The sequence below is a fragment of the Nicotiana tabacum genome, chromosome 1 (genome assembly GCF_000715075.1).
Source record: "Nicotiana tabacum cultivar K326 chromosome 1, ASM71507v2, whole genome shotgun sequence".
NCBI lineage: Eukaryota > Viridiplantae > Streptophyta > Magnoliopsida > Solanales > Solanaceae > Nicotiana > Nicotiana tabacum.
Genome location: NC_134080.1, coordinates 50,242,082 through 50,260,795, shown reverse-complemented (window position 1 = coordinate 50,260,795; position 18,714 = coordinate 50,242,082). Strand labels below are relative to the sequence as shown.

At 42.6% G+C, this 18,714-nt stretch overlaps 1 protein-coding gene across 1 annotated transcript; it reads left to right on the top strand.

Moving 5' to 3' along the window:
- The first annotated feature begins 17,094 nt into the window (after positions 1-17,094).
- Positions 17,095-17,871, top strand: LOC142162685 (uncharacterized). Its single transcript, XM_075219202.1, has one exon. The coding sequence runs from the start codon at positions 17,095-17,097 to the stop codon at positions 17,869-17,871; it is 777 nt and encodes a 258-aa protein (XP_075075303.1).
- Positions 17,872-18,714: the final 843 nt, after the last annotated feature.

The window sequence follows — 18,714 nt, the reverse complement described above, 5'->3', positions numbered from 1 at the left end:
TAAAATAAAAAATAAAAAAAATAAAAAAAAATTCCCCAAGCAAGAAAACTGGGGCAGAGGTTATGTTTTAAGTTCCGACAAAGGTTTGATTCCAAAAGTTGTAGCAGATCACCCGTCAAAATTATTTCATTTTTTAATAAGCCTTTCTTTAGCCCCACACCGAAACCAACATCGACATCCAAAAGACCTCCTGATCAATATCCAAGAGATGCCAAGTCAGTCAAATAAAGCCGAGAATAACACCCCGATCCCCAGCAAAGAAGAGGATCATAAGACTGGGAAGGAATTGATGGTCAAAGGAATCTCCAGAAGAGAGGGTCGTATCGACAACACCCCAATTCCTCGAAAGAAATAAAAAGAGAGAGTCTTATCGGTGAAAACCTTCACAGGCACCGAGAGGCGACGTAAGATGAGAGATATAAAATGAGAGAGTCTTATTGGTGAAAACCTTCACATGCACCATAAGACGCAGGGCCAAGACAGAAAAGAGAGAGTCTCATTAGTGAAAACCCCTCGAAGGGCACTATGAGGCGACAAGACAGATCAACAAAAAAGCGACCACATTCGCAACAAAATGGACACTCATTTATCATCCCCAGCAAGTCAGACCATCGGGCAAATCGATTAATACAACTAGACTGGGTCGAGAATCTATGGTGCACGTCATGATCACGGGGACCAGTCATGTCCTCCAGATAAGTTCTTCTGAATTTCTTCTCCCACCAAATATCGGTTCAGAAAGATTTTTTCCCTTTTCTATCTTTTATTTTTCTTCCTAATTTGTCTTGAAAAGGATTTTACAAAGCTTACTACCAGAGACCGAAGGGGGATTCATCCAATGCAGGATAACCCCAACAGTCCTAAAGGCTGGCCCCAGACAATGCAATGTTGTGCCCTGCGGTTTTGAAAGAAGTAAAACTCCTAAAGGGAGTGGTTTCGGGAGTAAAAACAGACTACCACAGCATGTACTGTGAAGAGAAAGAAGAAAAGGGGGATAAATTGAAAACCAATCTCCAGCAGGACGGAAACCCCCAGCAAGCAATTTCGTCCACCAACCAACTATGGGGGCATAGAGCAAGAAAAGGGGAAGAGAGGAAAAATCATCCGCCAGAAAGGCACCTCCTCCCACCACGATTAAAACTAACTAAATCCTTTTGTCTGCTGCAGGAAAACAAAGGATTGATAATGGAAGCAAGACGCAACGCCAGGGAAATCACCAAAAAACCGGGGCAGAAAATTTTCTGCCGATTGTCAAAAATTTTCTCGGAAGAACGGGGAAACAATTTCAATACTTTTAAGTTCTAGGTCGCCCACCAGTAAAATGCGGGAATACTTTTAAGTGCTAGGTCGCCCACCAGTAAAATGCGGGAATACTTTTAAGTTCTAGGTCGCCCACCAGTAAAATGCGGGAATACATTTAAGTTCTAGGTCGCCCACCAGTAAAATGCGGGAATACTTTTAAGTTCTAGGTCGCCCACCAGTAAAATGCGGGAATACTTTTAAGTTCTAGGTCGCCCACCAGTAAAATGCGGGAATACTTTTAAGTTCTAGGTCGCCCACCAGTAAAATGCGGGAATACTTTTAAGTTCTAGGTCGCCCACCAGTAAAATGCGGGAATACTTTTAAGTTCTAGGTCGCCCACCAGTAAAATGCGGGAATACTTTTAAGTTCTAGGTCGCCCACCAGTAAAATGCGGGAATACTTTTAAGTTCTAGGTCGCCCACCAGTAAAATGCGGGAATACTTTTAAGTTCTAGGTCGCCCACCAGTAAAATGCGGGAATACATTTAAGTTCTAGGTCGCCCACCAGTAAAATGCGGGAATACTTTTAAGTTCTAGGTCGCCCACCAGTAAAATGCGGGAATACTTTTAAGTTCTAGGTCGCCCACCAGTAAAATGCGGGAATACATTTAAGTTCTAGGTCGCCCACCAGTAAAATGTGGGAATACTTTTAAGTTCTAGGTCGCCCACCAGTAAAATGCGGGAATACATTTAAGTTCTAGGTCGCCCACCAGTAAAATGCGGGAATACATTTAAGTTCTAGGTCGCCCACCAGTAAAATGCGGGAATACTTTTCAGCTCTAGATTCTGGAATCAGTAACCCCACCTGAAGGCGGAAGGTTACAACAGAGATCCCCAAGCAGGAAACAATAAAATCCCCAGCACCAAGAAGCAGAAGGCTGCAAAGGCAAACACGCGATTCAAAAGGAAGAAGGAACGCGTCTCAAAAGAAGCAGTTTGGGAACGTTATGGCATGCCCAACATAACAATTTTGATGAAGAAAGCCATACCACTGAAGAAACCATTGAAAGGCTTAAAGAAGAGGGCCATGTTCCCAGCAGATCAAGCGAAGTGATGAAAACTGGCATTCAGAAAAGGCGAAGGACCTGTATCCTCCCCCAAGTTCACAAAATAAAGGCATCGGAGGAAAGCGTTAGCCGACAAGAAAGCAAGGCAACAAGAACAAGTTGAAGATAGATGAGACCTCATGATCCATAGTCTAGCTTAGCTTCTTGTTTTTCCTTTCAGAACAATGTAACAAGGAGATCGGTGAGCGGTAGCATCCTACAGCAGCATGCAACAGCGCACATCAGCAGCTAACACTACAGTCACGCAGTAGTCCCAGCTACCAAAATTTCCCGAACTACATTGACCTGATTCCTGTTCAGCCCAGGATATATAGGAAACCTCTGAAGCAAAGGTTCGGTCAAACCTTTTTCAAAAAAATGCTTCACACGGAGTACTCGGACGAGCAAAAATCACCCGCTTTATCTTTGCGCGAAAACCCTTCGTGTCTTCGGGCAAAGAGGGGCAGCTGTAAGCACGTGATTTTTGCTTCACGGGAATTACTCCAAAAAAGAAAAAGAAAATCAAAATATATGCATAAGTGTTTCTTGTCATTAGTTGATTTTTATTAGATATTAATTTTGTGGGTGTATAATTTTATTTTTTGTTTTATTTAAGGGTTTTGTTTGAATTAAAGTGGAAAAGAATGGAGGACACCCGGTTTTGGGCCAGAAAATCAAACAAAAATAGGCCCAAAATGAACTGGCCCAATGAGCAAAATGGTCCGCCCCCTTAAAGCGTCCAAACGGCATCGTTTTGTCCCGGTTAAGCTGGGCCATTGATCTCAAGTGGATCGACGGCCAGGATCACACCCCCAGATCCGTTTAACATAACCCGACCCAGTAACCATTTCAACCCAACCCCTCACTTAAACCAAACGACCCCATTTTAATGCCAAACGACCTCGTCTCACCCCTCACCATCAGATCCAAGCCGTTGAGATCATCTGATCTAACGGCCCGGATCCAATCCTATACTCCGTATATAAACCTTCCCTCACACCCCACGCCCCCTATCCGAACCCCCCCTTCACTCATCGTCTTCACCAAACACTGAAACCCCCCAAACCCTAGTAGCCGCCCTAGTTTCCCTTTCACCAGAACCCGGCGGCATGAACGCCGGTGACCACCTCTTGAACACCCTAGGACCACCTCACTGTCCTGAACATGGATCTGCTATCCATTTTCCTCGAATCACCTTCCTTCGTCTCGAATCTTCATTTGAAGATTCGAGTTGAACTCTGACCTATACCAAACCTCACCATCTTCATACCAGACACTCCCCTGACCCCCCTCGTGACCAAACCATGCTTGGTTTGGTCCGAATCTACCCACAACTTCTAAAAAACCAGATCTGAAGATCCAGACCCTAGAACACATGAACCTGGGGAATCCAGCTAGTCTTAACGGGGGTTTGAGGTCTAATAGACCTTAATCAAGGTGTTCTCGTGTGAGAACACCCTGATTAAAGTTTGTTCGGCCTCAAATGGTCAAAGTTGAGTCAGACTTGGGTCAATTTTGTTTGGGCATTTTTCGGTAAGTTTTCTTTTTCCTTTCTGTTTTATTCGAGTGGTAATTAAGTTGTTAGCATGCTTTGTTGTGATTGCTTTTTATTTCTGGTTTTTTTCTTAATTCCTTCCATCTTTGTAAGGCCTTTATTTGGTCGTTGGTTTGTCTGTGTGTGTTCTGAATGTATTCTGTGATATACATGATCGTCAATTAGATTAGTCGTCAAATAAGTTAATTCATATAGGTTCCCAGTGATTGAACAAAGTTGTCTGAAGTCATTCGGGACTCTGTACGTGTTGTTTATATGAACGACTGATTGTTAAGTGTTACGACTAATATAGTCGAGTCAATGTATGTCATCAATTAGTTTCAGTCATTAATGATAACAACTTGATTCGTGTTGTTTATTTCTGCTGTGATCGTATTTGAATCCCATTAGGAACTGAATTGTATTGCCTAATGGTTTTGTTCAATTTGAATCAAAAACATCTAGGGGATAGGTTATAATGGCAGTTCAGACTTTGATTTTAAATGGATGCCATGTTTACTTGGCTCAGATTGTGGGCAGCATGCATATGGTCAGCTGTTAGGGAATTAAAATAATTGAACAGCATGTGCTGTCAGATTATATTCCTGCTGCCCATACTTTGGCTAAATAAATAAGAGATTAGGACACTTTAACAGCAAAAAATAGAGAGGGGCTGTCAGGGATCTCATGGGAGTTTTGTTATTTAAAATAACTGAGTGGAAAAACAACAGGGAGGGGGAATTTTGAGTTGTCACAGACTGTAAAGTGCTGAATTCAGGCTATAAAAGAGGCAGACCTTCCATTTAGAAAGGGGGATTCTTTTTTGGAGCCTAAAAGAGAAGGTTTTCTTAAAAAACTGAAAGAAAGAAACATAAATTCTGAGAATATTGTAACCAAACGCTGTCTGAAAAATACAGAAGAGTTCACATTGGTCAAGTTGTCTTGGCCAAGTTCTGTTGTTTGCCCTGATTGAGCTGCTTGTGATTGTTGAACTGCTGGTGTTGCTGCATTGAATACTCTGTTATTTCTGTTGGTTCATTACTCTGGTTCTGGGATTGTTTGTTTGTTGCTCGACTGCTCGTGAGCTTCATCATTGTTGGCTGGTTGTTGTTGTTGTGTTGTTGCTGTGTATCTGCTGTTGCTGTGTTTGTTGCATACTACTCAGCTGATCATTCCTTTCTTCTTTTGCTTTGCTATACCAGGTACACGATTAGAACATTGTCAATATAACTTGAAGGCTGAGCATTAATACAAAAGAGAAGAACTGAAGATTTTTTTTTTGACTGTTATGTTAAACCTCATGTAATGCATGATAGTTTGCAGTGTTGTTTGGATACTGAAGATAGTTTGCATGCCTAGTAGATATCAATTGTAGGGTAATTAAATGTTAGTTTGTATATGCAGGCTAGTAGATAAAAGTATTCCCAATGCAGTAGGTTGAATCTTAGATTTGGTTTAATTGTGTGGTATATTCTGTAATGTATGCCAAGCATGAAAACTGTACATTATTAGCTAAGCTCTTTCTCTTCTGATAAATTGTCTCATATAACTGGTAAACCACACGTTAAGACAAAGAACACAAAGCTTGCAATCTCAACCTCATGAAGGTCGAGCCCAGGTCAAAACAGACCAAGCAGGCCCGCATCGAACAAACAGTGGCCCAGGTCTGGCCCATCCCGCATGAGCTTGATTTGGGCCCGTAATGTTCAATCAGCTGTCCGTGTGCGTAATGACGTTTACTTATTCTGTAAAAGCATTTTGAATCCTGCTATAAATAAGCCTACAAGCATGTAATTAACTAGGACTATTTCCTGTTTTCTATTAGTAGAGACAAACGCGACAAGAAACGTAGTTGCTATAGGATATCCTTTTAAAATAAGGACGAGATGAGCCTCGACAAAAATAAAGAAAAACGCACAAATTGCGGGGCCCTCGTTAAATGTATATATTGAAGCATTCATTCCCCAAGGTGGGTCGTTTAGCAAATCTCACGACCCTCCCGGAATAATAACGCGATAGCCTCTTTAAGCGCGTATTTAATAATTTTACCTTCTTAAAATTCGGGTGCACATTTATGTGACCCAAATCCAAATCTTGACGGATTCAAGATGTGTTTCTAATCACGGGTACATTGATTGTGACGTGGTTCGAGATGCGTGTCCATGACATCGCAAATTCATTTTTTAAAATAAGAATGAGACGAGCCTCGACAAACAAAAATGTACAAAGCTGCGGGGCCCTCTAAATGTATGTATATATTAAAGTATTTAGAATTCGGGATATGTCGTTTAACGAATTTTTACGACCTTCCCCAAAATAACGAGACGCTAGTTGCTTTAGGCGCGCCTTTAACAATCTATTTTCCTTAATTCGGGTGCACATTTATGTGACCCAAATCCAAATCTCAACCGAGTCGAGATATATCGATAACCACGGGTGCATTGATGTAACGTGGTTCGAGATATGTTTTCACGACGTTGCAATTCTTGTAAAATAATAATAACGACAAAAGCGGTTAAAAGTTAAAATTTGCACATAAGTTCATATTTGTATAAAATCAGATAATCAAGCCGAATATAACAGTTGAGCGACCGTGCTAGAACCACGGAACTCAGGAATGCCTAACACCTTTTCCCGGGTTAACAGAATTCCTTATCCGGATTTCTGGTACGCAGACTGTAATACGGAGTCATTCTTTTCCTCGATTCGGGATTAAAATTGGTGACTTGGGACACCCTAAATCTCCCAAGTGGCGACTCTGAAATAAATAAACCAATCCCGTTTCGATTGTCCTTTAATTGGAAAAAACTCCCTTGCGCCCTCGCGGGTGCGTAAAAAGGAAGTGTGACACATATAACTGTGCAGGGGGGATCTACCAAAATCCCACATTCGTAGTCCCAAATGTAAACAGACAAGGGGGAGCTACCGGAATCCCACATCCGTAGTCCCAATGTAAATACACAGCAGGAATTAGACAATATTCAGAAATGTCAAATTTCATAGTAAGGCAAACAAGAAATTCTAGCCTAGCATGCTGCACAAAATTTAGGTAAAGCAGTTTGAGCAAATAAAGCAATTAATCACTTAGACATGCTTTCCTAAGTTAACAACATGCTTAATAGTGCAAGTAATAAAACAGGAAAGGAAACATACTAGTAATTACTTAATGAAACCGGATTTCCAATAATTAGCACAAGTACGCACTCGTCACCTTACATACAAGGCATTTCAATTATCAATAATACCAAATCCTAAGGGGAAGGTCCTCCACACAAGGTTAGGCAAGCCATTTACCTCAAATCGGCTCAAAATCAACCCGAGATCAGGTTCTTGCCACGAGCACTCGACTCGAAATGGCCTAAATCTATTCAATTCAATTGCATAATGTAAATAACACTTCAAGTAACTAATTCTACAAAGAAATTCTAAGCTAATACGCGAAATTAGGTAAAATGACCAAAATGCCCCTCGGGCCCACATCTCGAAATCTGGTAAAATTTACATTTCCAGAGTTCTCACACTCTCACGAGTTCAGTCATACCAAAAGTACCAAAATCGAAGCTCAAATGGTCCCTCAAACTATTGCTCAAAGGTCTCTAATTAATCAAGCCCTAACCCCAAATTACTAGTGATTTTCTTTAATTTTTCATGCTTATAATGATAAAAATCACTCCAATAATAAGTTTAGGGACCAAAGACCTTACCCCAATGAACTCCTCTGAAAATCTCTCTTGAAAATGCTCCCCCAAGCCTTCTTCCCGTTTGAAAAGAGGTGAAAATAGCTCAAATTCGCGAAGGCAAGTATTTATATGTTTCTGCCCAGTTAATCCGCTTCTGCGGCCCTAGGACCACATCTGCAGTCCCACTTCTGCGAGGCCATGGTTGCATCTACGACATCTCATTAAACTCAGCCTTCCGCACCTGGGACCCCATTTACGCAGATGCGGTACCGCTTCTACGGCTCCTATTGATCCTCCCCATTTTCGCTTCTGTGATGGCAAAGGCCACTTGTGCGGCTACGCACCTGGGGGACCCAACTGCAGGTGCAGTTATGACAGAAAACTAGCAGCTGAAGCTACTCAAACAAATTCCAAATTCTTTCGACAACCTTCCAAAATCATCCCGAGGCCCCCGGGGCCTCAACTAAAGGCACCAACAAGTCTAATACCACTGTCCAAACTTATACATTTCCTTAAAACACCTAAAACAACATCGAAACGATGAATCAACCACGGATTCAAGCCTAAGAATTCCAAAACTCTAAAAATACGCTTTCAATCACAAAGTCTATCAAACCTCGTCCGAATGACCTGAAATTTTGCACACACGTCACATTAAACACTACGAAGCTTCTCCAACTTTAGGAATTCCATTCTGACTCTCGGATCAAAATCTCACTATCGAACCGGAAACTTCAAATTCGACTTTCGACATTTCAAGCCTAAATTAGCTACGGACCTCCAAAACACCATCCAAACACGCCCCTAAGCCCGAAATCACCCAAAGGAGCTAACGGAACCATCAGAATTCCATTCCGAGGTTGTCTTGACACTATTCCGACTACAATTAAATTCCTAGCACTTAAGCTCTCATTTAGGGACTAAGTACCCCAAAACTCTCCGAAACTCAAAACCGAATATCCCGGCAAATCAAAATAGTAGAAATAAACACGGGGAAAGCAGATAATAGGGGATCGGAGCGTAAATTCTTAAAACGACCAGCCGGGTCGTTACATCCTCCCACACTTAAACATTTGTTCGTCCTCGAACGAGCATAGAGACATACCTGAAGTAGTGAAAAGATGAGGGTAACAGTTGCACCTATCCTGCTCGGTCTCCCAGGTCACCCCCTCGGCCGGCTGACCCCGCCACTGAACTTTCGCCGATGCAATGTTCTTTGACCTCAGCTTTCTAACTTGCCTGTCCAATATTGCCACTGGCTCCTCAACATAAGATAGATCCTTGTCCAACTGGACTGAACTGAAATCCAACATGTGCGACAGATCACCGTGATACCTCTGGATCATCGAAACATGAAATACCGGATGAACTCCTACCAAGCTGGGAGGTAAGACAAGCTCATAAGCAACCTCCCCAACACGCTTCAATATCTCAAAAGGGCCAATAAATCTCGGACTCAACTTTCCTTTCTTCCCAAATATCATAATGCTCTTCATAAGAAAATTCAAAGCAGAACTCGCTCTCCAACCATATAGGAAACATCACGAACCTTCCGGTCTACGTAACTCTTCTGTCTGGACTGGGGTGTGCGGAGTCTATCCTGAATTACCTTAACCTTCTTCAAAGCATCATGAACCAAGTTTGTGCCCAATAATCTGGCCTCACTCGGCTCAAACCAACCCACTGGAGATCAACACCGCCTACCATATAAAGCCTCATACGGTGCCATCTGAATGCTGGATTGATAGCTGTTGTTGTAAGCAAACTCCGCCAATGGCAAAACTGATCCCAAGACCCTCCAAACTCAATCACACACGCGCAGAGCATATCCTCAAGAATCTGAATAGTACGCTCGGACTGTCTATTCGTCTGAGGGTGAAATGTTGTACTCAACCCTACCCGAGTACCCAACTTATGTTGAACGACCCTCCAAAACCATGATGTGAAATGAGTACCTCTATCTAAAATGATGGAAACTAGAATACCATACATACGAATAATCTCCTGGATATAAATCTCCTCTAGACGCTCCGAAGAATAGGTAGTACACATATGAATGAAATGCGCGGACTTGGTCAGTCGATCCAAAATCACCCAAATGGCATCGAACTTCCTCAAGGTACGTGGGAGACAAACTACAAAGTCCATGGTGATCCGCTCCCACGTCCACTCCGGAATCTCTATCTGCTGAAGCAACCCACCCGGTCTCTGGTGCTCATACTTCACTTGCTGACAATTGAGGCACCGAACTATAAACCTTACTATATCTTTCTTCATCCGCCTCCACCAATAGTGCTATCTCAAATCCTGATATATATTCGCGACAACCGGATGAATGGAGTACTGCGAACTATGGGCCTCCTCTAGAATCAACTCTCGGAGCCCATCAACATTGGGTACACATATCTGACCCTGCATCCTCAATGCCCCGTCCTCACAAATAGTCACATCTCTGGCATCACTGTGCTGAACCTTGTCCTTGAGGACAAGCAAATGAGGGTAATCATATTGAGACTCCCTGATTCGATCAAATAAGGAAGACCGAGAAACCACGCAAGCTAGAACCCAACTAGGCTCTGTAAGATCCAATCTCACAAACTGGCTGGCTAAGTCCTGAACATTCATCGCCATAGGCCTCTCTGATGCTGGTATATAAGGCAAACTCCCCATACTCAATGCCCAGCGACTCAAAGCATCGGCCACCACATTGGCCTTGCTCGGGTGGTACAAAATAGTGATATGATAGTCCTTCAACAACTCCAACCACCTCCTCTGGCGCAAATTAAGATCCTTTTGCTTGAACAGGTGCTGCAAGCTCCGATGATCAGTATAAATCTCACAAGGCACACCGTACAAATAATGGCGCCAGATCTTCAGGGCATGAACAATGGAAGCAAGCTCTAGATCATGGACATGGTAGTTCTTCTCATGCACCTTCAACTATCTGGACGCCTAGGCAATCACCCTACCGTCCTGCATCAAAACTGTTCCAAGGCCAATCCTCAAGGCATCACAATAAATAGTAGACCCCGAACCTGTAGGCAATATCAAAACTAGGGCTGTAGTGAAAGCTATCTTGAGCTTCTGAAAGCTAGCCTCACACTCTTCCGTCCACTAGAACGGAGCACCTTTCTGGTTCAGTCTGGTCATAGGGGTCGCAATAGATGAAAACCCTCAATAAAACGATGGTAGTAACTCGCCAAACCAAGGAAACTCCGAATCTCTATAGCTAAGGATGGTCTGGTCCAACTATGCATGACCTCTACATTCTTTGGATCCACCTGAATACCTTCATTTGACACCACGTGGCCTAAGAATGCCACAGAATCCAACCAAAACTCACATTTCGAGAACTTAGAATATAACTTCTTTTCTCTCAAGGTTTGAAGCACTATCCTCAGGTGCTGCTCATGATCTTCCCGACTCCGGGAATACACCATAATATTATTAATAAAGACAATGATGAACGAGTCAATATACAACCGAAACACACTTTGCATCAAGTGCATAAAAGCTGCTGGGGCATTGGTCAGTCCAAATGACATAACAAGGAATTCGTAATGACCATACCGTGTCCAGACAGTCTTTGGGATATCTGGCTCCCGAATCTTTAACTGATGGTAACCTGAGCGCAAGTCAATCTTAGAAAACACCCAAGCGCCCTAAAGCTGGTCAAATAGATCATCAATATGAGACAAACGATAACAATTCTTCACTGTAACCTTGTTCAACTGGCGATAATCAATACACATATGCATAGAACCATCTTTTTTCTTCACAAACAAGACAGGAGCACCTAAAGGTGATACACTGGGCCGAATAAAACCCTTATCAACCAATTACTGTAACTGATCCTTCAACTCAAGAAGAGCCATACGATACGGAGGAATAGAAATGGGCTGAGTGCCAGGCAACAGATCAATTCCAAAATCAATATCTCTATCAAGCGGCATGCCCGAAAAATCAGCTGGAAACACATCGGGAAAATCCCGTACTACTGGGACTAAATAAACTGAAGGGGTATCAATACTGAAATCTCTCTCATAAGCGAGATATGCGTCATACCCCTTCTCAACCATACGCTGAGCTTTAAGAAAAGAAATAACTCATTGGAAGTGTGATCTAAAGTACCCCTCCACTCAACACGCGGTACACCTGGCATAGCCAGCGTCACAATTTTGGCATGACAATAAAGAATAGCATAATGGGGAAACAACCTGTCCATGCCCAAGATAATATCAAAATCTACCATGCTGAGCAACAATAAATCAGCTCTGGTCTCAACACCACTGAGAGGAACCAAACATGACTGATAAATATGGTCCACAACAAGAGAATCTCCCACAAGAGTAGAAATATAAATAGGGGAACTCAAAGAATCCCGATGTACATCCAAATGCAGAGCAAAATAAGAAGACACTTAAGAGTAAGTAGAGCCTGGATCGAATAGAACCGATGCATTTCTATGACAAACTAGTATAATACCTGTGATGATAGAATCGGAGGCAACAACCTCGGTACGGGCAGGAAGGGCATAGTATCTAGCCTGGACTCCCCCTCTAGGGCGACCTCTACCTCCCCGACCTCCACCTCTAGCTGGCTAAGCAGGTGGGTAAGCATCTGGAGTTGTAACTATAACCTGAGAACTCTGCGGGGCACGCTATAGCTGAGAAGTATGTGGAGGTGCACCCCTCCTAAGTCTTGGCAATACCTCACCATATGGCGTGTGTCACCACACTCAAAACAAGCTCTGGGAGGACGTGGCAGCTGTGATTGGCTCGATCCAGGTCTGCTGGACTGACCTCTGAAAGCACCCCGCACAGGAGGCGCGCTAGAAATCGGAGGTGCATAATAAGGCTCCTAAGGCCTAGAAGGAGCTGGAATACCACTGGCTACTGGAAGAGCTTAATGAATAGGGCGATGTATATGACCCCTACCATGACGACCTGCAGCTGGGGCATGGGCGCCAGAGTAATTGCCCAACTCTCGAGACCTCTTGGCCTCCCTCTACTCTCTCTCCCTAGCATGTATACCCTCAATCCTCCTAGCGATGCTCACCACCTGCTGATAAGAAATATCCATCTCCAACTCACGAGCCATGCTAGACCTGATGCTGGGAATAAGCCCCTCAATAAACCGGTGAACCCTCTCGCGAATAGTAGAAACCAAGGTTGGGGTATGTCTAGCCAAACGAGTGTAACGGACAACATACTCTGAGACAGTCATAGCGCCCTGGCACAAATGCTCAAACTCTGTGCGCCATACGTCTCTGAGGCTCTGAGGAACAAACTCTGTCAGGAACATATCTAAAAACTTGGTCCAAGTCAGTGAAGCAGCCTCATCCGGACTGTCTAACTCATAGGTGCACCACCATTCATAGGCGGCTCCTCGAAGCTGGAAGGCAGTGAAAGAAACCCCACTCGATCCTGATATACCCATAGTGCGGAGGATACGGTGACACTCCTCCTGAAATCCCAAGGCATCATCTGATACTAACCCACTAAACATCGAAAGATTATACTTCTTGAACCTCTCAAGTCTCCGTTGCCCTTCCTCTGAAGCCGCTGCCCTATCCTCGGGCTGAACTGGCACTGCAAGAGGTACATGAATAATCTCTAGGACATGATCAACATGCACCCGCTACTCAGGAGTGCAGGCGGCGAGAGTCTGTGCTCCTCCCCCGGCCTGAGACGTGGCTGCAGCAAGGGGAAACAACCCTGCCTGAGCCAAAGTGGTGTACATGCTCATGAACTGCGCAAGAGTCTCCTAGAAAGCTGGAGTAGTAGTAGCAGTAGGCGTATCAGGTGCCTGGACTCCGGCTGGAACTGCTGGTGGTACCTCGGTGGCAGCTCGCGCGGGTGCTTTGGCTGCACCACATGTGCGTCCTCAGGCACTACCCTGGCCCCAGCCTCTGATGGCTGCAGTAGGGGGCGCGGGTGCCTGATCATCTCGGGTAACATGTGTCCTCACCATCTGTGAGAGAATAGAAGACAGAAGTTTAGAATTGTGACATCAAAATCTCACACGACAAGGAAATCAAATGAAGTATAATTTTCCTAACAGTTACATAGCTTCTCGTAGATAAGTACAGACGTCTCCGTACCGATCAGCGAGACTCTAATAAATCGGCTTGTTATTCATGACTCCTATAAACTTAGAGCTCTAATACCAACTTGTCACGACCCCGGTTCGCCCTCCGTGAACCATCACGACGGCACCTAGTCCCTATGACTAGGTAAGCCTAATAATGCGAAAAATAAACCAATTTGCGGAAGAAAACAAATAAAAAACAAAAATAGTGAATAAAATAGTGTTTAATAGTGCCGCTAGGCATACAAACTAATACTTTTCCCAGAACCCGGAATCTCATGAAATCACAAGCTAAGGATACTACATAATGCTCTAACTCCAGAATGTTTAAAACAAAGTAAATACAGAAGGGGTGTAACTACAAGAGAGAGTAGAGAGAAACTCCTCGGTCTGCGAACGCGGCAGATATACCTCAAAGTCTCCGAAGGGTCGCCTCGCCTCAAGGATGGTAAATCTGAGTCGAAGTACCTGGATCTTCACATGAAAAGCATGCGCAGAAAGGGCATGAGTACACCACAGCGGTACTTTGTAAGTGCCAAGCCTAACCTCGGTCGGGTAGTAACGAGGAAGGTCAGGGCCCTACTGAGGTTAAATAAAAAATAAAGTTTGACAGTGTAGAACAGAATAGTATAAATAGGTACAACAGTAAAAGTAACACAGGATATAAAGGACAGCAACAACTGTTACAGAGGCATAGTAAACACAGAAGGAAATATGGCTCAGCACCAAATCATAACAATCAGGGATCTCCCAGGATACCGTCATATAGTCCCAAATATACATATCCAATAGATCTCCCAGGATACCGTCCCGTAGTCCAACTCATAGTGCGCGGGGATCTACCGAAATCCTGTTCCGTAGTCCCAAATGTAAATACCCAGTACTAGGAGAATCTACCGGGTGCATTCCCGTAGTTCCATATAACTATGCAGGGGGATCTACCGGAATCCCACATCCGTAGTCCCAAAATAAACAGACAAGGGGGAGCTACCGGAATCCCACATCCGTAGTCCCAATGTAAATACACAGCAGCAACAGGACAAATCCAACATACAGTTCTATGTCCAGTTAGATTCGAACATGGAGAACCAATCGTAGAATTCACCACAGATGAGGTGAAAGAGTTTGTCATAGAGGAAGGTTTACACCAAGAAGTTGTCATCAAATTCTCTTATGGAAAACCAGAACTTCACGACCTCAGAAGAATTTTTCCAAAACAGTTCGATGTGAAGGGATCATGTAACATCGGGCAGCTGGAGTTTAGACATTTACTGGTACGATTCGATATTTATGAAGATTATGTAAACTTTGTTTCCAGATCTACTAGGCACATTAACTCAAAAGGAGATGAGTTCTTCTTCAGAACTTTTCCTTGGACGATTGGATTCGATCAAAGAATTGAGACTTCGAAGGCTGTGGTGTGGATCTCATTCCCAGATCTTCCACCCAATTATTTTGCAAAGAAATCTTTGATGTCAATTGCATCTGCAGTTGGAAAACCTCTAGCTATTGACAAGGCGACAAAAGATCGAACAAGGACAAGAACTGCGAGGGTTAAAGTGTTGCTGGATCTGCTGGATAAGCATCCCAAAAACGTCAAGATTTCCGTCGTCGACAAATTTTCTGGAAAATCTAATGATTTCCATCAAAAGGTTATGTATGATTACCTTCCAATGTATTGTACATGTTTTAAGCACCAAGGGCATGATGAAAATTCATGTTGCTCGATGAAAGGGAGGAATAAAATTGCAAAGGAAAATATCGAGCAAAAAAGTCGAAATGATTTGGATGAGATTTCTACTGAACAGCTTCAGGGTGATGCAAGGCAATTGTTGAATGCAATAAGAGATGCCAATCAGCTGCAAGAAAATGACAATGTGACTCAAATGCAGGGAGTGGTCGATGACACTTCACATACTCAGAATAAGACGAAAGGTAAGGCTACTGCTACAGGAAATCTTGCGATCATCACAGGTCAAAGGCCTACTAGAAATTTAGGAGGACAATGGAAAGAGGTGAAGGATAATCGTGTGAAGCCTGTCAATAATGAGAATTGTGTTCAAACAAAAACTGGGCATGAGACTATTTCTTTGAATGCTGTAACCAAGCAGAATCAGATGACAAATAATTTGGCATTGGTGGAGATCGAAAATGAGCAGCCAAACCAGGTTCAAACTTTGAACAGATTTGCAGTTCTAGAAATGGAACAAAGTGATGGTAATGTGGGAAATAATCTGATGTGGATAGGAGAAACCTCTGCTGCAAAATATCGAATTAATATGGAGCCAAATGAGAATGTAGTTGCAGCAGCAGATGTTACCAATCCAAGAACAACTCCTACTGTTCAGACAAATAGGTTATCAAAAGTGACAAAGCAGCTAAATCCAAATGCTACTGCTTTTACTCTTATTGATAAAGAGAATTTGAACCAGTGTCAGTCACAACAAGAATCTACTGCACAATGGGCTAATAAGGTTTTTGGAAGCAAGCTAGTTACCACTAATCAATCGTGTCAAGATATCCCATCTCAGTCCATGGATACATATGGTATATCTGAACAGGTGAATGAGAAAGATAGGTTAGCTTTGACTAGCGGCAAACTATGGGAGGATCAAGCAGAAGAAGACTACGAAGAAGGCGAAATTCCAGATGGAATACATGGGGAAGATGAAGCTAACCATGAAGGAAATGAGGAGGAAGAGCAAAGGGTTAATGACAATACAACAAACATTGTCAATAATGAAAAGATAAGCAGCATGCAATTGGTAGGTTCTGAAGTCGTGGTTAGCCAGATGGAAAATATGGATGCACTTATGCAATGCCAAAAGGGATTAATAACAGATGAATTTATACCAATAGAAAATGCAGACATACAAGGTTTCGCGACAGCGGAAAAATGTCAAAGGGAACATATACCTGAAGGCAAATTTTATGCCACAAGTGTTGTACCTGAAAACACTCTGGCTCATAACAGAGTAAATAACCTATCTCCAGATAGAGTAAATACTCTGCCTTCAAACAGAGAAAACATCAAAATCACATCACTCCATATTGTAAAACGCATTGATGAGGGGGGAACAGGGAATAAGCAAAACTGCTGATAACCAAAAGACTGCTGGCAAGAACAGTGAGGTCAAGTCAATCAAGGATATTGCAGACAAGGCCATAATGCTTCATCCACCTTCACTTGATTTGGCAACGCCACTACATAAACAAGAAAAAGAAGAAGAAAACATGTTGGGAAATGGAAGGGATTTAGATGAGGAATCAACTGCTCAAATTTCCTCAATGTGGCAAGAAAAGGAGATCTCTCTCCGACTCAGATTGCAAAAGTAAAATCTACGACAAAAGAAAAAAAAAGGAAAACTCAATAGAAACAAAGCTGGCATGCCTACTGCTGGGATCCAAACTCGACGAGCTCTAACTAAATCAAATAATTTGTAATGGATGAAATTATTTGGAATATTAGATCCGTCAATACGCAGCAAGCCTTTGAGAGGCTAGTAACAATGCATAGACAACATCATTTCGATTTTGTTGGTCTCATGGAACCAATGCAGGATAATAAAAAGCTTGAATTGTACAGAAGAAAAATTGGATTATCTCAAGCTTTTTTAAACATTTCAAATAAGGTGTGGGCTTTCGTTGACGATCTGTATGAAGTCACAGTGCTATACGACATGGAGCAACAAATAACGTTAAAAATGATTCATACAGAAACACACATTGTGCAGATTATTACTTTGGTTTACGCCAAGTGTGATGCAATCGAAAGAATTGAACTTTGGGACTCATTGTACGCAATGGCAGCAAATATGGATATTCCTTGGCTTGTTGGTGGTGATTTCAACGTCATATGGAACGAAGAGGAAAAGTTTGGGGGACTTCCCGTGACTTTGAATGAAGTCAATGATTTCCGACATTGCATGAACACTTGTAATCTTTTTGATTTGGGCTTCAAAGGAAGTATATACACCTGGTGGAATGGAAGAGCAGAAGAAGATTGCATTTTCAAGAGACTTGACAGATGTATGGCTAACATTGAATTTCAACAAATGTTCCCTGGAATAGAAATTACCCATCTGCCAAAAATTGGGTCCGACCATTGTCCCATGTTGTTAAAATGTGATCTTGAAACTATTGCGATAAAGAAATCCTTTAAGTTTCTTAACTTTTGGACAAAACATCCGACGTTCAAAGACGTGGTCAAGGCAAATTAGCAAGCCGATTTTGAAGCAAATCCTTTCACTTTATTCAACCATAAGATGAAAAGAGTGAAGAAAGAATTGTCAATCTGGAGCAAATCAACATATGGAGACATTTTTAAGAAGATTTCCAGTTTGGAAGAGGTCGTCAAGGTTCACGAGGCACAATTTGAAATAAATCCAACTCGGGCAAATAGGGAAAGGCTTTGCAAAGTTCAAGCAGAACTTATCAAATTTCTTGCTCTTGAGGAACAATTTTGGAAACAAAAGGCAGGGATGACATGGTTTAATGATGGAGATAGAAACACAAAATTCTTCCCCGCTCAAGTCAACGGGCGAAGGAAGAGATTGCAGCTATGAGGGATTCAAAACAAAGATGGAATCTGGATTGAAGACGCCAATCAAATGGCAGATAAAGCAGTTCACTACTTTACTGAGTAGTTCCATGAAGACAGAAGTCCATGTGATTTTGAAATTATAGATCATGTTCCAAAATTGGTAGGAACGGAGCAGAACATCCACTTGATAAGACAGCCCACAAAAGAAGAGGTACAACAGGCTACGATGGGTCTAAATGGAGAAAGTGCAGTTGGCCCGGATGGTTTCACATGCGCTTTCTTTCATTCATGTTGGGATATCATTGGTGACGACGTCCTTAACATGGTTAAGAGTTTCTTCAATGGTCATGCACTACCAAGATTTGTAACTCATACAAATCTAATTCTATTACCAAAGAAGAAAGAAGTGCAAACATTTTCAGATTTGCGTCCAATTAGCTTAAGTAATTTCATCAACAAAGTTATATCAAGGGTGATTCACGAGAGGCTAGTTAGTCTACTACCTACGCTCATTTCTGAT